Source organism: Dunckerocampus dactyliophorus, chromosome 15 (genome assembly GCF_027744805.1).
Source record: "Dunckerocampus dactyliophorus isolate RoL2022-P2 chromosome 15, RoL_Ddac_1.1, whole genome shotgun sequence".
Lineage (NCBI taxonomy): Eukaryota > Metazoa > Chordata > Actinopteri > Syngnathiformes > Syngnathidae > Dunckerocampus > Dunckerocampus dactyliophorus.
The window spans coordinates 19842242-19867362 of record NC_072833.1 but is presented as its reverse complement, the minus strand read 5'-3'; the positions used below and the strand labels follow the sequence as shown (position 1 = coordinate 19867362).

Below are 25121 nucleotides of genomic sequence, written 5' to 3'. Positions count from 1 at the left end.
CTTCACGTTTTGATGAAAAATGGTTAGGCAACTGACTGAAAGGTCGCATGCAGTTGTTATGGAAACGAGGCTGGTAACAAAAGATGGACACATGGTTACAGATGGGGGCGAGTTTATGGGAGTGGAAGGAGTGGAGGGGGTCATGGAGAGGGAGAGAGGTGGATGAGGCCCAAATAGAAAGGCGGAGGTCTGAATGAATAAAAACATGCAGAGGGAGGATGGCAGCTACGACAAGGTCAATGATGGCTCCATCTGCGATGATAAATAACAAAAGGCCATGCTGGGTTTTTGTCATCCCAGGCAATCAAATGTGTGTGTGTTTGGGCCGAGTGGGAGAATGCGATTGATGGATAACACAACCCCACAAATTGCTCACAGAAAAAGCGGCGCATGAAGCCTAAAATTGCGCGTGAGAACGTCATTTCTCTGAGGGCTGGTATTATGTAAAGTACTCAAACACTCTCATCCGTGCACACATGTAAGCACTGCAATGTGAGCATATAAATAGGACACCCCGGAGTGGGGGGGATAACAAGAATTGGTAGGACATAAAAGGATCAATAGATGGCATAAAGTGTATGCTTATTGATTCACTTGCACAAGGGACGGCGATGGGGGAGAATGTGTGCTGATGTTGATGGAAATGGCAGGAAAATGTGATCAGCAGTGCTATTTTGTTGTGTGCTTCTTTCTGTAGCTCATGTCTGCAGGACTTTATAGACCGGGGCAATTCAAGTAAATTATTCATGGGGGGGTGTCACATTTTCAGAAAGATAAGGACCAGGAAGGGCCGGACTTCTCTTTTTTATTATGTCAAAGCAAAACATCATCTATCTTAGGACTTTTCTTCCATATGACAAGAGCGCTCTCTTTTTAAGGACCTATAGGCAAGTCAAAAATCCTCTAGCATGACGCTGTTTTCAAGGATCTACTGACAAAATGCTAGTCAAAGATCCCCTATGTCAGTGGATCTCTGGTGGGTAGGGGACCCATAATGGGTGGGTCGCAGTCACAAGTCAAAAATGACATTAAAATATGCAATATACAACTGATGTCTGACTTATTTTGAAGTAAATTTGAGCAATATGTCAGTCATCCTCCTCCTTGGTATATGCTCATTACACTGTTATAAGTGAAATATCAGTTTTTTTGGAGGTATTTTTGATATTAATTTTAATGTATGCATTATTTGTATGCATGCATTTATCATGTTTTTCCTCATTTCGTTGATAAAATTAATTTTTCCTTCTAAAATGCACTTTGGACATGTAATTACGTGTATTCATGTTTCAAAAGGCGATTAAAGAAAGAAATTTGCTTGGTTTGACTTAAATAAACGTATCAAAAAAAGAAATAAAAATAAAATAAATAAATGAAATCATTAATAAATATAAAAATATTAATTATTTAAATGAAAGTGTAAAAAAACAACAAACAATAATAACTTCAATTCAAGTGTAAAAAAAAATTTAAAATAAAAATGACTTTAATAAAAATTTACAAAATAATAAAAATGTAAAATGACTTCAATAAAAGTGGGTCACAACTTAATGACTATTGGAAAATGTGGGTCCCAGGTTGAGACCATTTGAGAACCCCTGCTCTATGTGACAGGTGCTGTTTTTAATGGCCTACTGCAAAAACAAAACAAACAAAAAAAATCACTTGTCAAAGATCCTCTATATGACAGATGATTTCTGTTGTATTTAAGGATCTGGTGCTAGTCAAAGATCCTGTAAATGACAGGAGCGCTCTGCTGTTTTTAAGGACCAATAGTGCAGAAACACTATATGACAGGCGCATTCTGCTGTTTTTTGTTCTACTGCACAAACACTAGTCAAAGATTCTCTTGATGACAGGTGCACTCTGCTATTTTTAATGACCTACTGTAGATTTCAGGTCATGGTGAGCGACACTTGTGTCGTTCCCAGTAGGGCATGTCTGTGTTGGACATGCATGAGGACACAGCACATTGTTTCTGCAGCTGAGCCTTAACCAGGGGCGGACTTACCATTAAGCAAACACAGGCAATTGCCTTGGGCTCCGAGATTTCCAGGGGCCTCCAAACGTCTCATAAAAAATGATTATTGATTTCTTTCTTAGATTTAAAGTGCATATTATTGTTTTAGTCTTAATTCACATGCACAAAATATTAAAATTTGAACGCGAGATCGACAGGCGAATTGGTGCGGCGTCTGCAGTGACGTGGACTTTCAATCAGTCGGTTGTGGAGAAGAGGGAGCTGAGCTGAAAGGCATAGCTCTCAATTTACTGGTCGATCTACGTTCCTACCCTCACCTATGGTCATGAGCGTTGGGTAGTGACCGAAAATCGCAAGTGGCCGAAATGAGTTTTCTCCGTAGGGTGGCTGGGCTCTCCCTTAGAGATAAGGTGAGAAGCGCTGTCATCCGGGAGAAACTCAGAGTAGAACCGTGACTCCTCCGCATTGAGAGGAGCCAGATGAGGTGGCTCGAGCATGTGGTCAGGATGCCTCTCGGACGCCCCCTTGGGGAGGTGTTCAGGGCACGTCCGACCGGTAGGAGGCCTCGGGGAAGACCGAGGACACCTTGGAGAGACTCTCTCTCTCAACTGGCCAGAGAACGCCTCAGGAGCCGACGGGAGAGGCTGGACGAATTATCCAGCTTCGGCTGCTGCCCCTGCGACCCGACCTCTGATAAGCAGGAGCGCTCGGTTATCATGAGCGCTTCGACTAATGTTGTTGTTGAGATGTCACTTGTTAGGCAATAATAATCACCCACGAGCATTTTAAGCACTTTGTCTAGCTCAGGAAATACGATCATTTTCTCATCTTCACACTATGATTCATATTTAAAATTGTTTTTTGGGGTGGGTGGTAACTAGCAATTCAAAAGCAGGAAAAAAGTGGCCTAAATTACATACTCACCTTGTGTAAAATGGAAATTAAAATACATTAAAGGAAACTTGTCAGTGAAGCACAAGCATGTGGAGGGCCCCAATTGCTGGGTTTGCCTTGGGCCCCCAAATGAATAAACACTTACTCTCATGTGGCTAGGGAGGCTTTCTACTACTGGAGCAGCGCTTCTTTACCAGTTTGCACCCTATGCTGTGTGTCCTGCAAGACACATAGCATCATCAAGACAGTCACGGTGAGTGAGAGAGTGCGAGAGACTGTGAGAGAGAGACATAAAAGTACAGTACACTCAAATAGCTGAGGGCAAGGTGACAACGAACAGCCAGAGAATGGGAATACACGGGGATTGTGTGTGTGTGTGTGTGTGTGTGTGTAGAGGGCGAAAGGGGGACAAAAAGGAAGCAGCAGAGGGGGGTGTGAGTGCGTGCAAGAACAAAAACAAAAGCGATGGCTGCGTGGACAGCCAAAGGTGTCAGAGTGTATTGTTTGGCTTAATGGGCATGTAGGTCATAACAGCTTGTCTTTCAACGCCATGCGTCCATTAGTCTGGTCTGTGTGTTCGTGTGTGCGTGAGCGTGTTATAAGGAGGGTCAAAGGTTGGAGAAGCAGTTTTTCTACACTGAGATGCTTACACACACTGGCGGTGAATTAGCTTGAAGTTGCAACAGCTGTCATACATGCACACACCACTAAATTATGCACACATGCCTCTCTTTTGATACCACACGTGTGCGTGTGTGTGTGTGCGTGAGGGAGCTATTATGCACTCAGACGTGGAGTGTTTTGATGGCATAATTGCAGTGACCAGTGAGGAGAAAAAGACAGGCAGGCAGGCAGGGATGGATGGATGGAAAGAGGGTGGTGGTGATGGAGGGAGAGAGTAAAAAGAGGAGTGCTGACACTCTCAGCATGTTAATGTTGCATCCATCTCTTTGTCTCTCCACTTCACAGGTAGCACCAGAGAGATGAGGTGGAGAGAGGGATGTGGAACAGGATGAAGCGCCGTTATCTCCCACTCTCATCCCTCCATCCCCTCCGTGCTCAAAACACACAGTGCCAGGAAAAGAGATTGATGAATACAGGAGGAGGAAGAGGGAGGGTCACTTTTTCCATCCCCTCAACAATAGATGGATGATCTCTATTTATCCTCTAATCGTCTCCCTCCTTTTTTCTCCTTTCCACCACTATTTCTCTTCTCTTGTCAGCTCTTTGCATCCGTCCGTCTCTTTCCAATCATCCCTTGCTCCTCTCCTCTCCTCTCACTCCACCAAAACCTCCACTTCCAGCAGCCAACATCATGCTTTAATTGAAGGTTGCTGATGAGACACTCAAAGGACACACCATTAGGTACAACCTCATGCTATCAAAATGTATGATCATTTATGGATTATTGAAATATGACATGAGCACTACTGTTTTTAAGGACGGACTGCTAGTCACTGTGCTGTTTCTAAAATGCTTCTTAGATTATATTACATTTACATTTGATAGAACTTTGATTCCTTGGGCGCATATGCCCTCAGTGAAACTCTGGTTCCAGTAGCAGCAACATCTTATGTATCTTATACGGGACAGGAATAATAGCAGCGCAACACGCACAGCATAAATACAAAATAGAATCATCAAGTAATAAACAGCAGTGAACAAAAACAAAGATACAGAGCAAAAAAAACCAAATTATTGCACATTGTCTATTTTAAAATGTACATTTTGCTCCTCTCCATCTTCACTCCTCCAACTTTTGCTACCTTTTTTCTCCAGCATGTTATTAAATGGTGCAAACCTAACAAATTGAGCGCTGGGAGACAAAAGTGACCAATACAGACCTCCTACACACCACACACACCATACCATCATACCACCTAGCACGATACAGCGCCTCTTAGTGGTACTACCTTGACCTGCACCTTGTAAATAAACGCACTCTGTGCCTTCAAATCAAAATGGTCTTTATTAAGAAAACATAGTGCAAAATGCAAATATTGGAAACGGAGAACGAGGTAAGAATTTCAAATCAAAGACAGTTATCTTTGGAAATGAAACCAATAGACTATTAGAGTAGTCTGTGTGTGTCTGTGTGTGTGTGTACCTAAGGAGTGTTTACAGTGTCAGTGAATGTTTTGGACCAAACAAGCTGTGCAAATGTCAATACTGAGATGTTTTTTTCTCCTACTCCCGTCCAGTAGGCGAGGTATGACTGTCCAGCAGCATCTCAGCATGTTCCAGATACTGTGCTATCCTTCTCTTGACGGAATCCTTCCGTGCTGGATCTGGATCGCCTGGAAATATATACATTGGGTTTTTTGTTGGTTTTTTTGTACATTTGTGTTTTTAAAGAAAACACCAGTCATCAGTCATCTACATGACATGAGCCTTCTATATGACAGCAGCACTCTGCCGGCCAAGTGGTTAGCATGTTAGCTGCACAGTCAGGAGATTAAGGGTTTTCTCCGGGCACTTCGGCTTCCTCCCACGTTCCAAAGGTATGCACGTTAGGTTCACTGGTGATTGTAAGATCCTGTACACACAGGAATACTGCTGGTTGTTTTTTCCTCACAGGTTGGAAAAAAAAAAAAAAATCGCATTCACACAATGTCGGATCAGTAAATAGTCACATCTCCACGGGAACAGATCACTGGGTGAAAATGATGTAATACGTAAGGCACACCTACAGTACATGTGGTACTGTAAACAGACACGCAGACAGAACCACGTGACAAACTATAAAAGAAGCGAGAACGCACGCTCACAAGGTCCGTCTTCCACTTGTCCAGCTTGTATAGACAAAGTGGAATTATTTCTGCGAGTCACTTTGGAGAATAAGACAAACAATAGCAGGAGAATGTCGATTGGGAGTCATGCCAGTCGGAATATTCTGATATAATGTTGGCTTTTTGGGAGCCGTACACAACCGGTCACTTCTGGGCACTCAACAGCGCTTCGTTTTCAGAAAGTAGTGTTTTGCTTGTCCACACGGCAACGACAAGGGGCGTTTTCACATTTTCTCACCCTGGAAGCAGGCTTAAAAAAAAGACTTTCAGGGCACTCAGAACGCCGTTTCGATGTGGATGAAAGGCTGAAACAAAAAAACTGTTTCGACCTGATATCATTCCCGTGTGGACTGGCTAAAAATTGTCCATCGATGTGAATGTGAGTGAGAATGGTTGGTTGTCTTCTGTCATCTGGGATAGGCTCCAGCTTACCAGTGGCCCTAATGAGGAAAAGTGATGTAGAAATTGGATGGATGGACAGATAGCTGCTGTTTTTAAGGACCTACTGCAAAAAAAAAAAAACACTAGTCAAAAGATCCTCTAAACCAGGGGTGTCTAATTTTTTTTCCGCCAAGGACCGCATACTGAAAAATCAAAGGATTCTGAACCAACCATGTAAATATGGGAAAATGGTAAATGGTCTTCCACTTGTATGGCACTTTTCCACCTCCAAGGCACTCAAAGTGCTTCGACACTTAGCACATGTACCTACTGATGACGCAGCATCGGAACCAACTGGGGATTCAGTATCTTCCCCAAGGACACCTCGACACGATCATGGGAACACAGAGGATCGAACCCGTAACCTTCAGAGTTGGGAGACGACCACTCTATACCACCGGAGCCATGCTGCACTTTATATTTGTATTGAAAGAAAAAACAGTCTGAATCTCTTCTGTATGTTATCGATGACAAAACGAACATTTTTCAACTAAAATTTCTAAATATCTTACCCCTTCATAAAAGTGCAACAATATTTCGGTGTGATTTTTTTTCATGACCCACTAAAAACAGACTGGCCCCGCTAAGAATCACTGCTCTATACGACCAGCGAGCTCTGTTGTTTTCAAGCACCAACTGCAAAAACGCTACTCAAAGATCCTCTATATGACGGGAGTGTTCTGCTGTTAAGGGTCTAGTGCTCATCAAAGTTCCAAAATCATCCTCAGGTAAAATTGGTACTTTGCTTTGAACTCACAACGCCAAAGAGACAGGAGACTGAGCCACGCTACCACATGCTAATACTGTATGTCGTGGGTTTTGTGGCCATTAAACCATTACAACACAAGATAACACAATGATATTTGTCTATGGTGACAAAGTGTTGTTTTTGCACTGCCAAGTCACATGTTGACAGCAGAGATTCCGACGATATGTTTTTGGTTATTTGCAACACTCAGTACATTGTTCTGTCCCTCACCCTGCACTCCAGTGATCAGTATGTCCACCGCCGTCCTGTAGCTGCAAATGGCAGCGCTCACATCTCCGTCCTTCTCCCTCTCCATGGCAGATGACAGCTCGGCAGAAGCTCGGTTTAAATAAGCGGCCTCTTTTTCCAGACTGCTCGCAGGCAACGACAACAACTTGGAATGGTCGCCGAAGGGTCCAGAACCGTCTGGAATAGAGGAGGGAAACGGTTACCGGTATGTTAGCAGAGATGGTTATGCTAGAGTTTACATATTTCGAACATGTATACGAGGTTACATTTAAGGACATCGGGCTTACAGTTACATAAATCAACATGTCTGAAAAGGAGCAGAAAGAAGCAAGAGCTTATTTAATCCTACCTTTACTCTGTGTAACGACTGAACAGATGATGTAGATAGCTTTTAAAATAATATAAATAAATGAGTAAAGCTAAAGAAATAAGCATAGGATATGTGATAAATAGGGCTGTCAAACGATTACAAATTTGAGTCAAATTAATCAGTTTTCAAATTAATTAGACATGATTAATCACCATTTGCAATTATGTTTGGAATATGCCCATTTATTACCGTATTTTATGAACAGAGACAAAATGACAGAGCAGGATTATATATATATTTGTATGTATTAACAGCTCCAAATGGACTGAAAATTTAAATCAAGCTAAAAGATAGCACACATGTCTGAAACTGTATTTGCCTAACACTCTTTAATAGTAGCACAACATTTGAATCACAATTTAACCGTGTCATTACGAGCCATGATGTGTTACGTTCAAAGACACCATTTGATTTGATGTGAATTCACATGTTGTGAGTGTCCATGCAGGGTTTCCTCTAGGATTTTCTGAAGCTGTGGTGGTGGGCTGCATGGGACTGCCGCCGCTGTGTCGTGCTGCGTCTGCAATTTTTTTTTTTTAATATGACAAATAACAATTTTTATGACTTGATTTAGTTATTAACTTATTAATTTAACGTTATTCAACAACCGGCAGAACAGGAACCGAGAACATTGCAAAACTTAATTTAATGGAGAAGTTGCCTCAAGCACTTAAACTGAAAGTCTCAACTGTCAACCCTCCTTTTGTTACCTGACCTATTTAGCTCAATAGTACTATGTGACTAGGACAAAAGTACAACATTTTGTACTATTTGTCTATGTGTGCCCTGTAATTGGCTGGCGACCAGTCCGGTGTCTATTCCGCCTCTCGCCCAAAGTCTGCTGGGATAGGCTCCAGCATACCCCCGCGACCCTAATGAGGATCAGCGGCATAGAAAAAGGATGGATGGATGACACAAACCTAAATTTCATTTGATGCCTGCTTTAGAGTAGTGTTCCCTCGCTCCATCGCGGTTGACCGTTCGCAAACTTGCTGTTTCGCTGATATTTTAGTGCAATTTTTGTGTGTGTGTTTTTTTTTTAACAGCGTATGAATGCTGTTACAGGCTGAGCCTGGCCCTTTAAGAAGAATTGCATTGTGGGGAGCTGAGTGCTGTAGTCTCCTCTGTCTCTTCTGTCTGCACCGCCCATTGTCTTATGCGTCCTGATTGATTGGCTGTAGGCCGTTGTCAATCTCCTTCGTCTCCTCTTGTGGTCATGGCTACCAAACTAGATAACTGTGTGAGCTTCTATTGTTTACACAAACAGAAGAAGCTAACCATGTGGGGAAAATACGATAACAGGAGCAATATGTTTTAACAAGGAGACAAAAACGCTACAGTCGAACGGCGCCTGGATGAAGAGGCACAATCGGGGGAGTGAAATTCGCATGAGTCACGTCATAATTTCTTGTGTCCAACTTAGAAGGTTGATCATTAAAATTCAAACAAAATTTGAACTTTGAGAGAAATGTGAGAAAATATTAATGCCTGACTGAGAAACGTGTAGGATAAGGGGTTTTACAGCCTTAAAACATAATAATTGTAAAAAAATATAGTTTTAGGATTTAGGATTTCACTTATTGCGGGCCATTTTAGTAACCTATCCCTCGCGATAAACGAGGGAACACTGTTATACGAATACATGAGAAATTAATTGTTCAATAATTTTGATTTCAAAATAATACAATTATACAAAATACAATATTTTCTTCGGCCGCACGGTGGCCGAGTGGTTAGCATAGGTTAATTGCGACTCTAAATTGTCCACAGATATGAATGTGAGTGTGAATGGTTGATTGTCTATGTGTGCCCCGTAATTGGCTGGCGACCAGTCCAGGGTCTATTCCGCCTCTCGCCCAAAGTCTGCTGGAATAGGCTCCAGCATACCCCCGTGACCCTAATGAGGATAAGCGGCACAGAAAATGGATGGAAAATAACAATTTAAATATTTTTATTATAGAAATCTGTCCTGTATAAACAATAAAATATAAATTCAAGGTCCAGGGTTATGATAGCACAACTTACAATTTACAACACTATTAAAGCCACTTTGACAAAAAAGAAAGGAGAGGTGAGCAATTTTGTTTTATGTGATTGCCAACATTTAAACTGTACTTAATTTACAAAGCACATCTTCACTCAGTGTGCTCATTTCTCATTAAACACAGGCGTCATGTCTGAATAGAACACAAAAATACTAAAGAGGTGAAGGAAATATTCTTTGGTGAACTACTCGACATCAGCTGGTGAGCTACTGCTAGCTTATGAGCTAACCGTTGGAGACCCCTGTGATGTCACTATCTTAAAGCTGGACACACTACGTGTTTATGCCCAACAACACACACAACTAGTGTTTTGAAGACAAGCCATAAGTATTATGATGACAAGAGAGCAAGTTAAGTGACACTTTAAAAAACACTAAGTTAGCATATACCCCATGAACGTGATAGCCTCTTGTAGCTCACCCGTGGGATAAAAGCAATTTACATTGTTTTCAAGTTTTACAAAAAACAAACTCATTTTTGAGGTGCGGCAACTTTTATTTTGTAGTGGCGGTGCGCCCCGATCAATCACATGTAGCGGAAACACTGACATGTATTTTCTGGGATTTCCAAGCATAATTAAATGCCGCAAATTGTACTTACTGTTTTTGTCTTTCTGCTTATTGAGACCACACATACATTCACAAAAGAAGATGTTGTTGTGATGTCCGGGGTGTCCATGAATGCCCCTCGCTGTGGTCTGGTAACAATAAGGAAGTGTCGGACGAGTGATGAGTGATGTATTTGTGAGTTGGAGATTCAGAATCAAGTGTGTGACTGTGACTGTTTGACTATGTGGGTGCGCTATTGTGCCTCAGTCTGCCGTCATAACAGAGAAGTGCGGCTTGACATGATGAGTGTGCGTTAATTACGCTAAAAATGTTAACATAATCAATGAACTAATTTAGTTACTGCCGTTAATGCGCTATTAAATAATAAAACGGTAGGAATTTGTCTTTGCATGGTTGTTTACCTGGTTTATAGCAGGGGTCAAAGACGGCCAAGTCCCTGTCAGAGAGCGGAGGCGGGGCTTCACCCTTTGGGGACGAGGCACCTTTGTCTGCCACCGAGTCAAAAAGCGACTCCTCCTGAGAGTCTTGTGATCTGTGTGTCTTTGTCAGAGACGCGACTGGAAATTGGACAACACAAGGAAGGGTTTATGAGGTTCTTTTTTGATTACTTTTCCATGCACTGTACCTTTTTCACACAGCTCGGCGTCCATACACTTGTCCTCCACTCCTCCTCCACCCCCTTCTCTTGCATCATCTCCCATCTCGCTGTAGGCCTCAACCGCCACCTCAGGCTTTCCCACGGCAATGCTCAGGTTGGTGCCCAGGTCCTGAGGCAAGGTGGGTGCCTCCCTCCCCACCTCCTCCTCTGCTGGCTCACAGTCTGAGGCCCTCTGCTTGGGGAGGGGTATTAGAGGGGGAGGCAGGGGCCCGGTGGACGATGCAAGGGAAAGGTCCTGAGGCCTAGTGACCTCTCCACCCTGAGAAGCGGAAAAATCAACCTGGTTGCTCATGACTTTGACTTTATCAAAGAGTGTGTGTGTGGGTGTGGGTGTCTGTTACAATGAAGAATTCCTTCATTTGGGGGCTGTTATAGAGTGCAGGTATGCTTGTAGTGAACACCAACATAGTTTCAGCTGCCCTCCTCCTCTCCTCAATCACAGCCTCATCAAATCTCCCTGAAAACAAAAACAAGAGCAGGAGTTAGAAGCAATCGTAAGGAATAAAATGTGTTCATTCATACCAAAAACTTGTGCTGGTGGAAATGGCGGAAACTCCTCCTGTCGTCTGAACAGGTTCCTGTGCGTATAGGCCAGCTCGCCGTGGAGCTTCTTCAGCTCTGAATACCTCTTCCACAAGACCACCTCCTTCACATCGTCCGGGCAAGGCTTGGAAACAAACTGTAAAAAGGATATATCATGTTGAACATAAACATGTATTTGTTCAGGAAGCAAGTCATGAGGTGGTAGAAGCCCTTTGTTTGAGCTTCAGTGGCAATCTACTAGCAAGGGGAGATCAAGGCAACCATTAGTCCATTAGGCTATGAAGAAATGATTCCGTTTGACTGCGCCAATGGGGTTAATAGACCACATGAAAAATCACAAGTTCTCATTGCCTGTTAGCACTGCACACAGTGCGCCACTGTTTACGTTAAATAAGATACCTAGCGACACACCAAATGATTTAAATTTTGCAACCCAAGCAATCATTAAAATACAACTACAAAACATCACAACAAGCTCATGACAAAGTAGCTTTAAAGCAAGCAGAGATTAAAAATATCCAACCCTTGCTGTCACTTTGTACTCCGTGTGTCCTTTCTCGTGTGTGCGTGTTTCGGTAACGCTAAAGAAACGGTAATATTCTTCTTTGGCTTTCCGTGACATGTCGATTTTCGGTGATTTAAAAAAAAACACTCAGCAATATAACCAAGGCGAGCTGTCAGACAATTCGCACCACCTACCCTGATCGCTTCCGGGTTGGTGACGTCCGGGCGTGCGTAATGACGTATCGGGGACGTTGACGTCAAAAATTTTTTATTGTACTAAAATTGTATCTACAGTACATTGTTTGTCAATGTTTCAGTATATTTGACTAATCTAACTGGACATAAATAATATATGATAATCTATACTTCAGATATAGTGAAGTATATATCCACTTGATGGCGCTAGAGCTCAAATTAAGGGCTATCGTGACAGCGACTAACCGACAGGGAATGCTTAAAATGACATAAATACATGTTTTTTTCACTGTCGGCTTTTCCTTGTCAGGGGTCCCACAGCGAGTCTAAGCAAAAATTTTTGGTAGGCTGTTTGTCTTCCGACACCTCCCTGGCCGGTAATCGACAGACCGACAAATTATAAAGTGGTGCTGTAATCCTGTTTCGGACAATGGAACAAAGGCCAGAAGAACAAACTGGGGAAGTTACATACGTGACAATAACAAAATATTGTTATTGCGTCTCTGTCTTTGATTATTTTTATTATATACAATTATATAGATTATATATTGAAGGGAAAAGTACATCAGACATAAACGACTGGGCAAGTGCTAGTTATGCTATTATGTGAAACAATATTCAACAACATTAGAACTTAAGTCGTCCAACTTTATAAAAGCAAAATTAAATCTATAATCAGCATCAATTTTATTGTAAGAATAACAAAACATCCTAGCAGAGGATGGTTTCGATCCATCGACCTCTGGGTTATGGGCCCAGCACGCTTCCGCTGCGCCACTCTGCTCTACAGCGTATTGGTTTCAGGATATTTAAATACCATATTCGACCAACAGGCCCGTGTAAATGTGTGGAATATGGTGCTGAATTTAAAAGTTCAGTCACACTTTTTTATCCATCAGCATGGAGTGTAAATAAATATAAATTACATGTACTAATTACATATACTTGCATAATAGGTTAATGTACATCACGATACCCCTCTGTTATCAGTGACCATAAAGCAATAACATCACACTGCTTGATTGCATGCTCTTAACTTTCCCTGTTTCTATTACGTAAACGTTAGAAACAGCTGACTAAATGCGCGGTGTCTTTGTTTGAAGATTGGAATGCAGGGAAGTACAATTGTGCTACAGTCTGACAAGTAAATTCCTGTAAAACCTGTAAAAGTTTCATTGCACAGCAGAACCACCAGTTTTACTGTGCATATGACAATAAAACCCTTGAATCTTGAATCTAAATACTTGTCTGTTTCTACAAAGAATTACTTGAAAGCAGAGCCCTCAGAGCAGGTCGGTCTAAACTGGTCCATTGTGTGAGTGTTTTTTTAAACCTATGCTGTGCTGGCTTGCAAAACAAACTCCCACTGAAAGATCAGACAGGAATTTATAGTGAGGCTCAGCATGTGTGCATTCACGTGCGTCCGCCTAGCCCTTTAGCACGCACTCATACTTAATGAAATAAGCTTTTCAAGAGTGTAGTTGTGCCTTACTTTGACACTTTCGGTAACGTGTTTTTTTATTTAATCTTTGCTGAAAGGAGATGGGTGCACAGTTTGGCCTCAAGGCAAAAAGGCTAAACTATCTAGGTATTTTTTCCTTTCTACTGTGCACAGTTGTATTAAAGGGGAATTCTCCCCCTGTCCTGCCAAAACTAAGCCAACAAGCATCCTAACTGTGCTGGTCTGGAGGAAAAACATTTTACTGCCACCCATCCCAACTCCCCCCCAGTCATGTTTTAAATGCTCGACACACGTGAGAAGTGAACTATAAAAGGCTTTCCAGAGACACAAGATAGAGCTTGGCTTACTGTGTTTCTATCATTACCCGGGGCCACATTACACTGCAAATTTTGTTCCCAATTGTAGTGCACCCCAAACTCATAAACATGTTTATGCATCCCTCCCCCCTTCGGGGCTGCTGCCCTTTCCCCTCTTTCTTTTAGCTCCTCCTTTTGTTTCCTGCCTTCTCCTTTCCCCCCAAAACAAAATCAGTTTCCTCCAAGGCATGCACAGTATGAGTCAACAGCTCTTTTGCAGCTTGACTGCCAAGCACACACACAAGTTAAAAACAGCAACAGATGGCAAGTGTTTGCCTTCTTGGAGGAGTCATTGCCTAGTGACATGTTACTTTTGATACGCCTCACATGCACAATTAATTATGGGCAATAAAACGCAGGAGGAGGCCAAATATGTACTGCAGGACAAGTATGAATGTCACTGTCCCAAAAGACAGACTAAACAAGCCCTCCAAACCGTACAAATGAATTTTCTAGAATGTTACGTCATCTTTTTGCAACTAATAACATAACTTCCCTCCAGAACAGTGATAACACAGCACACAATGTCTCCAGACGGAGCATTGAAACTGCGTGTACATGACATTTAGTTTCCATGGGGGTCTTTTTCCCAGAAGCGTGTCCATAGATGTAACTCAACTCCTGCAGCAAGTGTGAATAGTTATTTTAGAATCTTTACTTGGATGCACTCATGTCTTCTTTGAACGTGTTTGCTCTCGTGTTTGCGCTCACTGATACCAGTGGCCCTTCAATATGGTTAATACTGTGTTTCTGTCATTTAAAGGTTTGCTGCTGGACTGAGTGTGATATCAGCGCGAATACAACACAACACCCACTGAATGAATATGAATGAGTTGCAAGCAGCGGTGTAAATGACTTCATCAGACTAAATCAATTCAACTTTTGATGAGGGTGCCAACAGATGATTACATCACAAAGTTGTTGGTCATTGCCAAGCACTTTAACAGAAAAAAGGGGTCAATTTTGGTTTGCATCAGATGCATTGCTTTGCATTGTAAGCAACTTCCATAAAAAATGGCCAACTACCTGTGCATCCAACAGCATAGGTTCCATTGGGCCAACTCCCTCAGAGGCTTTCGAGTATGACCTGTACAAACGTATGAAATGGCACCTGCAAACCAAAATGTTGGACTACCTCATAGATTTTTTGGATGATTTCTGCTCATACCAATGTGACCAACATACAGTACGTGCTTTATAACACTCCAGGGGGTGCGCTTTGTGTTTCTAGGAGAATGGCTTACTTCGCCCCCAAGCTCCACCCTCACCTTATAGTCAAAACTCCCATTTTTCACAATTTATTGTCGCCCATCTGTTTAGTATACAAGGTTTAATTTTGGTGGTGATTTGCCAAGCTCCGTAGGAGGAGTAAGTTCAAGTACAACCTGTGTGAAAGCATGAAATGGAACCTGCAAAACAAAAGTGCAGAAGCTGTGCACTCTACAGCACAGTTTCTTTTGCAAGCTTCCTGTCTCCGTGTGTACAGTGCTGACACCGCACGGGAGGGGAACACACATTTTGAAGACCTGTTTTTCTTGTTTTTTCTTGTACAAATGGGGTAGAAGAACACAATGGAAGGAGACGGCACAGGTGTGATGATATCTTTATCATCATGGTATGGTTTTGTAGCTGTTAATCGACACGGTTATGATAAATAGGGTTTTTTTACACTTTGGTTTGTAGTCGAAAGTTGTTTTCTGGGTAGAAGGAGTCACCACCCACTACGGTTGGGCGATACTGCAAATTATGGTGTCGATCCGATACCAGGTACCTATACGGCCGGTTTTGCTGATGCCATACCGATATTTTCACGTTCCTTTAATAATTTCGTGGTTTTCCTTTTTTGATAATCATAATCAGATTAAAACACAGGACAATGATTTTAGGCATAAAATATCAACAAATCTATATGTGAACAATAAAATACATACAATTGAGCAAAATAACTACTCAAAAGCAGTAACTACTATTGGCGCCCATTCCTATTAAACAATATATAGATACTGTATAACAATATCAACACTGTAACAACATGGACACCGCAATAAAAATACGCATATACATGTGAACATAAAACAGTACAACTGAAAAAATAATGATCTAATCACGCTAGTATCGAGATAATACGGGTTTTGCCATTGGTTTCAACGGTGTCGATATGTGTATCGATCCAGCCACCCCGACCGCCCACTGTAGGAGGAGTGGCCAGCAGAGTCGCTTCATAAACGCGCAGAGCTCCTTTGTAAGTAGATTACAACAAACTGCCTTCAAGAAAGATTTGAAAAATAACTACTACACGGGAAGGATTATAATTTACACTTCACAGGTAAAATATGTTTTCTTTATTGTTTGTGCACAACTTTTTTTTAAATACAAATGAACGTGTGCTTTAGCTTTGTGCACTTGATGACGAAAGTGGTTTCATCATTTTAAAGTAATTGCCAACAAAGGATAAAACACTCTTTATCTCCATAAAACAATCGTTTAATCGCCAATCCGTAGGTGTTCGAAACAAAATCTTTTTTTTACAACAGCGTGACCTACCTGCTAACAGAAAGGAGAAAATTAATCAAAACTCCCACTTAAAACACTTCCAACATTCTTGCCAAAACTATCGACTTTTTAAAAAAATGTATAAAATTACTTTTATTGGTAAATAAGGTTGCTTACACCGCTTGAATTTAGCTAGTTAGCAGGCTAGCTAGCCAAATGAATAATGCAACGTTGACGGCTCCTTACGTCAGACGGGTGGTGACCCTTTCCTTGCATTAGTAGTCTTCTTATCTTACTAACTTTTTAAAAAACGTTATGAGTCAGCCTAGATAAGTATATTAGTCACAGAAGACAAAAACAATGCACACTTCTTTATACTTTTGCAGAGCACTTAAAAAGCCGCTCCAAAGTCGATTTAAAATCTGATTTTAGCATTGAAGTCACCCTCAGTCCATTGTGTGCACTGAAGGTGTCAGGGTCAAATTGAATAATGGATCCCTTCTTTAAATCACAACACCTATGTGTATGTTTCCCCTCTGGAATGTAGACTAAAGATGAGCAAGGACTCAGAGGTGGACATGAAGGATGTGGAGCTCAATGAGCTGGACCCTGAGAAGCAGCCCATGACCGGCGATGGCCAGACTGTAGGAGGTGAGAAGAATGGAAGCGTCAAAGTGAAGGTTCCGGAGGAGGATGTTACATTCACTGGCCTGTCCAAAGAAGAACTCATGAAGGTTGCAGGCACTCCAGGGTAAGAGTTCATCAGTAAGAAGTGTTATTAATTTTTGTAAGCTCCGTACAACTAAATCCCAGGCCTTTCTCTTCAGATGGGTGCGGACCCGCTGGGTGCTGCTCATCCTCTTCTGGCTGGGTTGGGTGGGCATGCTGGCTGGGGCCATCGTCATCATAGTGCAGGCTCCACGCTGCAAACCCATTCCGGAGATGAACTGGTGGAACATGGGACCTTTATACCAGATATCTGACCTTGAGGCTTTCTCCAATGGACTGGCAGGTACTAACATGTCACTATTTTTTTTTTTTTTTTTTTAAACATCAACATTGCTCCTTCTATTTCAAACTAGTACAAGCAAGACGGTGGTGGTATCTTTGGCTATCTGTTGGCTAATTCTTGTGACAAAGCTCTGGCTTGATACGAAACTGCTGACAAAGTCGAGTGTCTCAAGGACTAAAAGACACCGAGTCACTTCGTCAGTATATCATGTGCTCTCCTATCAGCTGGATGTTAAGCAACTTCTGCAAGTTTGCAGCCTCAGCTAAGTTCTAGAGTTGCAACAATTAATCAATTATCCAGTTAATCGTCAACTATTTTGCAATTTGAGTAATCATTTTTTTATTTAAAAAGGTAAATATCCTCCGATTTAAGCATCTCACATGTGAATATTTTTTTATTTCCTTAGCCATCCATGAAAGCAGTCCTATTATCTTTGTTTTAGGCAAAACAAGATATTCACACATATCAGATTTGACTTTGGATTACAGTGATCCACATTTTTGCTTCTTTTCTAATATGACGGCGACCAATCCCACGAACAGTTTGTGTTTGGTTAATATTGATTTGGTCCGTCAAGGGCCTCACCGGTTACTCGATTAATTGAAACAGAAAGCTTCAGAGTAACCGACTGATAAAATAGTTGTTATTTTAAGCCCTATGTACTGCTCAAATGTGCTGCAAGCATTATGAACCTGCCCTCTTGCTGCTGTGGCATTGCAAGTCACATCGCACATAACACACATAACTAAATGCATAAGTTAAGTTTGTCAGCTAATGATAGCGATTGAGCTAAGTTTAGCTCCTAATGGTAGCTATTATTGAATGTATAGCCTATCATAACCACACAATGAGTCCCATAACTGGGACTGCTTTTGTGTATGTAAAAAAAAAAAAAAAATGTTTTAACCTCCAAATTGTGGAAACTATGGACATTTGTTCAATCTGCTCTTCTAAAACACTGTTGATAAGATATGCGGATGTGCCCATTTGAAGTTCTCTTTAAAGAGGTGGGAGGGTGCATTGTGCTGCTGCAGGGAGGCTCGGGTTTCTAAGAGGCACCTGGCAGAATTCCAACCAATACCAGCATCACGCATGACTTGTTTTCCCATAAAGGATCTTTTTGTGCTCACATGGCCTCCAGAGGGTGTGGAGGGATTGTTCACATGTTCCTGTCTTGTGTCAACACTGAAACAGAGCAGCAGCGTCTTCTTTTTTTGCTCTCATCTCACAAACCTCTTCATTTCATGTGTGTGTGTGCGCAGGTGTTGAGAATAAATTGGACAATGTCAACCAGCTGAAGGTGAAAGGTTTGGTGCTCGGCCCTATTCACACGGTGCAGGCTGACAAGCCAAACACTTTGGACTTGAAACGGATTGACCCTACTCAGGGAAGTGAGAAGGACCTCCTTGCTGTCTTGGAAAAGGCTCATAAGAAGGGTGGGTGCTCATGTAATCACTTATTGATACTTAATACAGGCGTTACGTCCGAGACCAACCATGAATAGTTTTTTAGCCCCTTGATCAAGCTGCTGCATCCAGCCGTCACCATACTCCACGCCAGCTCGTTCCTCTCTTCCTTGTACGTCATTTTACTCGCCACTAGTGAATGATGATGACATTTGCTATGCAGTGTGACTGCGATGAAGACATCTACGACTTACAGCGGCAAAAGTTTTTTGTCACTTTGACATAACGTTACCTTTTTCTGGCACCGCTTTCCCCTTGCTATGGCGCCACCAATAGGAAGTATGAGGCAAATACAAAAGCACCCAGCCATTCAAACTTGACATACATGTGTACCTACCGTACATATATTGGAAGTGTGTGTGGGCTTCCAAGCATGCCTTGTATGTTTTGATCGCACATGAGTGAGACAGAGGTTAGAGTTGATGACCCTACAAGAAACGGCGTAATTTTGTAGCGGAAATCCACAAATGGGAGTGTTTTCCCGCAAAAAAAAGATTATAATGTTTTGATAAGAATCTGCACATTTGAAGCGCCGCGAATGCTGAATCCCGAATAGGCGGGGATCCACTCAATTCAACATCTCATTGTAGTTAAGACCAATCCTCGTCCTTTCAGGTATTTCTGTGGTGCTCGACTTGACTCCAAACTATCTGGGAGCGTCTCCATGGTTCAGCGACAGCGTCCTTAACGATGTCGTGAATGATGTCCAGGTAGGAGTTGTCATGCATCTGTGCTGTATTCAAACTGACCTTCTTGCTGCGTTATCTAGGCTAAAAAAAAAAGTGATCACGTTGTCTTTCAGGCTGCGGCGAAACACTGGCTTAGTCTGGGCGTCAACGGCATCAAGATTTCCGGCCTTGCCTCAGCCTCCAATGCTCTGGACTGGTCCAGCCTGCAGGGCACGGTCCAGGGCAACGATACGGAGGATGCCAAGAAGTAAGAAAACACAACAAAATGTGTGTGAATGTGCTACAATGTGGAAAGACTTGTGGGAAAGTTTACTTGGATATGGAGATGAAAAGCATTCCAGCACTGCAGGGGGGGGGTTTTGTTTGCACAGTAGAGCACCGCGTATTCAAAGTACGGTAAATCAAGTGTGTGTGTGTGTGTGTCTGAATGTACTTTTCAGAAGCTTTTTTTTTTTAAACTAAAATGTATTTGTTTCATCTAGTAAATTTCAAAACATTCTAGTCAACTACAATTACACCAGTAAGCTTTCACTGACTAAAATCAAAATCTTTAAAGTTTCCTTGAAGCTACCTTTTTTATTGAGACCATCTGCAAAACATCTCTGAGTAAAATCCACACCAAAAACCAGCCCTAATCTGTGACTATATCTCAATCAGTCTCACTAAGTTTAGTGTTATATTTGACCTGAAATTGGAAAAAAACATAAAAATATATTTTTCAGATGTTGAATGATAATAATGTATGACAAAGTCTAACTACTGCATTAAGTAATAAATCCACCCTGCATAAGACATAATACTTCTTACAATATTGCAGCATACGGTATAGTTTTGTAAATCCAACAGCCCAGCCTCACAAAGATGGTAGTTCTGATTGGAGCTGCTTTGTAACTCACCCTTGCCCTCTCTCCCACCCACAGCTAAAATAGCTGTGATTGGCTATATAGTCATCCCTCGTTTATTGCGGTTAATTTGGTTCCAGACCCGACTGCGATAAGTGAATTTCCACGAATTAGGATTCGATATTAATGGGATAGTTCGGATTTTTTTTCACAAGTTTTATGACATCCCCATCAGCAGTGGCTTACCCCTCCCCCATTTGCTCCCGCGAGTCCAGTCTGGTCTGATTTCTGTGACGAGGAAAGTAGTTCTGCTTAGTTGCTGGATTATTTAAGAGTTTGGCTTCTAAAAACAAAATGTGTTCAAGAGGGTAATACTTTTGCATTATACAAACACCTCCTCAAAAAAATCAGACCTCACCAATCACTGTTATACTGTATTTGTCTCTGACCTTGTCCTTGTGTGCTCTCGCCTCCGAAACAAATATAACACAGAGCGAGTTGTGATTTTTCTTTTTTCTTTTTTTTTTTTTTTTGAGGAGGCATATTGTTTTGAGAAGCCAAACTCTTTACTTAAATGCTTATGGGGTTGTCATACAAATTAATGTAAAAAAATCCAAACTATCCCTTTAAATGGAATATTTTCATATTGGAGCATAGAAAACCTGTTTATGACTTTGTAAATACAATCTTTACCATTATTAGAGCCCTGTAGGCATGTAGTAACACCCCTATAGTCACCTTTACACTCCTATTATTCTTTGTTTACAATACATAGCTCAACTGTAATGCACAAGCTACGGGATCACTGCAGTGGCACGAGACGGAGCTAGCGAGCTAAGTATTTAGCCTCCAATTTATTTACGGTGTCAAGTTAAGAAAGGGTTCAAAACTGAGTGGGAAGAAGGACAAAGAAGCCAAAAACATTCACACTGAATGGGAGGAGAAGTTCTTTTCACTCATGTCGGACGTGTCATGTGTGAGTCCATGCAGTGTGAAAGTGTAATCTAATGTCATATCTCAATAATGGAACGTTACGATACCTTTTTTGTCTTGCAATATTTTTGGACTAATACGCCATAGTTAACTATGAAACAGCGATCATTTTAATTTTTGGAAAAAATGCAATAGAGCGATAATGGAACTGCAATATTGCCAGGGACGACTGTAATCCTAACTTGTTACTAGCATCTACAAGACAAAATTAGACAAGATTGGATTAAATTTCGCCAACATTTCCTTGTCGTTTATTTGCTTGCAGTTAATTTCCGCATAGTGTTTTCCAACATGAATTGGGTTTGATAATAAAATGAATTCTGCAATACTGTATGCTTTAGGGCCGAAATTGTTTGTTAAATCTTCAAATGTGTTTCGTTGTTTCTATGGGTGCGTCCATTATTTGCAGTTTTTCGCCATTCATTGCGGCTCTTGGAGAATAACCACTGCAAATAGCGGGATGCACAATATACTGTACAGTGAGACCAGCAGAAGTTGCTTCCAAGTGACCTCTAGTGGACACTTCAGGGAGAGAAAAATAATGTCTGTTTTGATTCTGCCAGACTGCTGATGGGCGTGGCTGAAGGTGTTTCGGTCACTGAGGTGTCCCAGCTGGTCAATGGCTCCAGCGCTGATCTGGTGCTGTCGGACCTGCTCAGCACTAGAAGTAAAGGTAGGCCACCAGCGCTTGTAATATTGTCCTCTCCAGTTCTTTTCTTGCAATGCAGTTTTGTGTAAGTGAATCATTCGGGGCTGATGTCCACAGGCGGGGAGCGCATCAACGCCTTAGACACCCTGCACCTTCAGCAGAGAAGCCTGGCTTGGGGTCTTGGCGCCGCCCAACGGGACCAACTGTCCAAACGGGCCGCATCTCAAGCTTTGATTCGCCTCTACCAGCTGCTGCTCTTCACCATGCCCGGAACGCCCGTGTTCAACTATGGTGACGAAATCGGCCTCCAGATGCAGGGTGACGAATCTCCCAAGATGGTTTGGAACATTGAGAAGGAGCCAGAGGAGGGAGCTGCTGTCAACGAGACTTCAGAGGTAAGCGCGATTAAGAAATGGAGTGCCTTTTAACTTTTTTTTTTTTTTTTTTTTTTTAAACTTACTCTCCATCCTACCACGCACAGGCCGAACGTAAAGAATACATAGCAGTGAGAAAATGGTTCAAATCTCTCAGCGACCTTAGAGGTAAAGAGCGCTCCCTCCTCCACGGCGATTACTACTCTCTCCAGTCGTCCGCCACCTCCCTCTCTTTCTTACGCTTGTGGGACCAGAGCGACAGATTCATCACGGCAGTTAACTGGGGCTATGCGCCGGAGACACTCGAACTCAAGCTCCCACCAACAGGCAAGGCCTACCCGCCTTTTCATTCCTCATTTTTGTCATTATTTAACATTTTCTTTCAACCTTTCCTTCATTCTTGCAGAAGGAGTCGAGTTGCCAGAATCAGCACTAGTGAAGGTGTCCACTGATCCAGAACTGGAGGTAGATTCCAAAGTCCCCCTAGACAAAATCACCGTGGGACCTGGACAAGGTGTTCTTCTGCACTTCCCTTACACAGGCTGAAGATGGCGCCAGGCTGCAGGAAAGTCACCAGTAGTTTGACTTTTAGTTTTGTTTTAAGACAGGAGTCAATCTGATGTATGAAGAATAAAGGTGGCTGCAGAACATTTCTTTTTACATATTTTAAAGGATTTGGCTAAACAAGAATTGACAAATACCAGTGTATGGCCAGCTGTTACAATTTTGGAGTTTATTTTTAAAAGTCATTTTAGATGTGCACTCAGTGAAAATACATATTATTCAGACATTCCATTCTTCAAAAGAAATTGTACTTTTAGTAGTTTGGCTGTGTGTATGACAGAAAGAGAAGAAGGAAAAAGAGTTCAAGAAAACTCAAGAGAAATGAATAAAAGTTCTGTACTGGCTCCCTTGTACTTGTCTTGTGTGACAGACGTAACAGACAATTGATTCAAAGGTGCATTTTCAAAGTTCTTCCGTTTGTTGATATTTAGTGGCACCTTTTTATGTAAAGTGCCTATTCTAAAATCCTATACTTAAACATATTACTTAAAATGCCTTTTAGTTTATATAGTGCTTAAGCAAAGAGCCTATTGTCCATAAATGTCCATGCTGCAATTTACAGTTTCATGGATATGAACTATAGCATTGCTACTGTGAATGATAATGCAAGTAATGTGGAGGTGGCAGTGCACGAGGTAATATATGGTCATACCCATGCGTGTGTTTTGCTCATCTCGCCTCCAGGCAGGAAGAAGCTTTACTCTGCATTGGTTTAAAAAAAAAAAAAATCCCCCCACCCGTTAAAACATAACAGATTAAATGAGATGTATCAGTCTGGAGAAGTTTATAAAGCCATTTCTAAAGCTTTGGTACTCCAGCTAACCACAGTGAGAGCCATTATCCACAAATGGTGAAAACATGGAACAGTGGAGAACCTTCCCAAGAGTGGTCGCCCAACCAAAATTAACCCAAGAGTGTAGTGACGACTCATCCAAGAAGTCACAAAAACCCCCACAACAACACCCAAACAACTGCAGGCCTCACTTGAGGTCAGTGTTCATGACTCCACCATATGAAAGACACTGGGCAAAAACAGCCTGCATGGCAGAGTTCTAAGAGGAAAACCACTGCTGAACAAAAAGAACATTAAGGCTCGTCTCAATTTTGCCAGAAAACATCTTGGTAATCCCCAAGACCTTTGGGAAAATACTCTGTGGCTTGACGGGACAAAAGTTGAACTTTTTGGAAGCTGCGTGTCCCATTACATCTGGCATAAAAGTAACCCCACACTTCAGAAAAAGAACATCATACCAACAGTAAAATGTGGTGGTGGTAGTGTGACGGTCTGGGGCTGTTTTGCTGCATCAGGACCTGAAAGACTTGCTGTGATAAATACAACCATGAATTCTGTTGTCTACTAAAAAATCTTGAAGGAGAAAAACAAAATGAAGACTTTTGGAGTGGCCTAGTCAAAGTCCTGACCTGAATCCTATTGAGATGCTGTGGCGGTACATGCTGGAAAACCCTCCAATGTGGCTGAATTACAACAATTCTGCAAAGATGAGCGGGCCAAAATTCCTCCACAGCGCTGTAAGAGACTCATTACAAGTTATCGCAAACTCTTGATTGCAGTTGTTGCAATTAAGGGTGGCCCAACCAGTTATTAGGTTTAGAGGGAAATCACCTTTTCACACAGGGCCACGTAGGTTTGGATTTTTTTTCTCCCTTAATAATAAAAAGTGTCATTTAAAAACTGCATTTTGTCTTCAGTTGTGTTGTCATTGACTAATATTTAAATTTGTTTGATGGTCTGAAACATTTAAGTGTGACAAACATGCAAAAAAAACAAAAGATTAGAACGGGGCAAACACTTTTCAAACCACTGTGTGTGCAAACATCAATTTATAAAGACGACTGAGAAAGACGAAACACGACTGAGAAAGACGAAACACAAACGCATTCAAAAAGTAAATCCCACTGACAGCCACAAGAGGGCACTTTAGGGCACTCTACTCCTATCGCTCCGGTACCACTGAAAGTTTACGACATAAACATCAACTTATAAAGACAAAGCCGAAAATGGTAATCGAGCAGCAGAAAGAAAGTGTGCAGTGAATGAGAAACTTGTGAGGGACTGGCAAAAAGCGGAGGATACTCGAACTGCAATGAAGAAAACAAAAAAAGCTAAAAGCTAGGTATTTACATTTATATTAACTGTTATATATTAACTGTTTAACTGTAGCACCTATTGTATGTGTGTATACTGTATACACACACACATACAGTATATGCTAC

At 41.7% G+C, this 25121-nt stretch overlaps 2 protein-coding genes and 1 non-coding gene across 5 annotated transcripts; 1 reads left to right on the top strand and 2 right to left on the bottom strand.

The window, feature by feature from the left end:
* Positions 1-3914: 3914 nt before the first annotated feature.
* On the bottom strand, positions 3915-11980 carry snx15 (sorting nexin 15). 2 transcript variants are annotated; one of them, XM_054753357.1, is made up of 8 exons: positions 11811-11980; positions 11267-11423; positions 11086-11201; positions 10712-11003; positions 10488-10643; positions 7900-7992; positions 7085-7279; positions 3915-5172 (listed from the first exon to the last, which is right to left on the bottom strand). In XM_054753357.1, the coding sequence occupies exons 1-8, from the start codon at positions 11907-11909 to the stop codon at positions 5063-5065; spliced, it is 1218 nt and encodes a 405-aa protein (XP_054609332.1). In that variant the 5' UTR covers positions 11910-11980; the 3' UTR covers positions 3915-5062. The 2 variants fall into 2 exon arrangements, with proteins under 2 accessions (XP_054609332.1, XP_054609333.1); XM_054753358.1 differs by lacking the exon at positions 7900-7992 and having other exon boundaries at positions 3922-5172.
* A 718-nt stretch (positions 11981-12698) lies between these two features.
* trnam-cau (transfer RNA methionine (anticodon CAU)) lies at positions 12699-12770 on the bottom strand. The gene has a single exon. It is a non-coding gene; the product is annotated as a tRNA-Met (tRNA).
* Positions 12771-15266: 2496 nt separating this feature from the next.
* Positions 15267-23230, top strand: slc3a2a (solute carrier family 3 member 2a). Of its 2 annotated transcripts, none has more exons than XM_054752434.1 (10): positions 15267-15394; positions 16845-17048; positions 17125-17309; positions 18572-18745; positions 19391-19485; positions 19578-19711; positions 21863-21972; positions 22066-22343; positions 22430-22649; positions 22729-23230. In XM_054752434.1, the coding sequence occupies exons 2-10, from the start codon at positions 16852-16854 to the stop codon at positions 22866-22868; spliced, it is 1533 nt and encodes a 510-aa protein (XP_054608409.1). In that variant the 5' UTR covers positions 15267-15394; positions 16845-16851; the 3' UTR covers positions 22869-23230. The 2 variants fall into 2 exon arrangements, with proteins under 2 accessions (XP_054608409.1, XP_054608408.1); XM_054752433.1 differs by lacking the exon at positions 15267-15394 and adding an exon at positions 15999-16130.
* The last annotated feature ends 1891 nt before the right edge of the window (positions 23231-25121 follow it).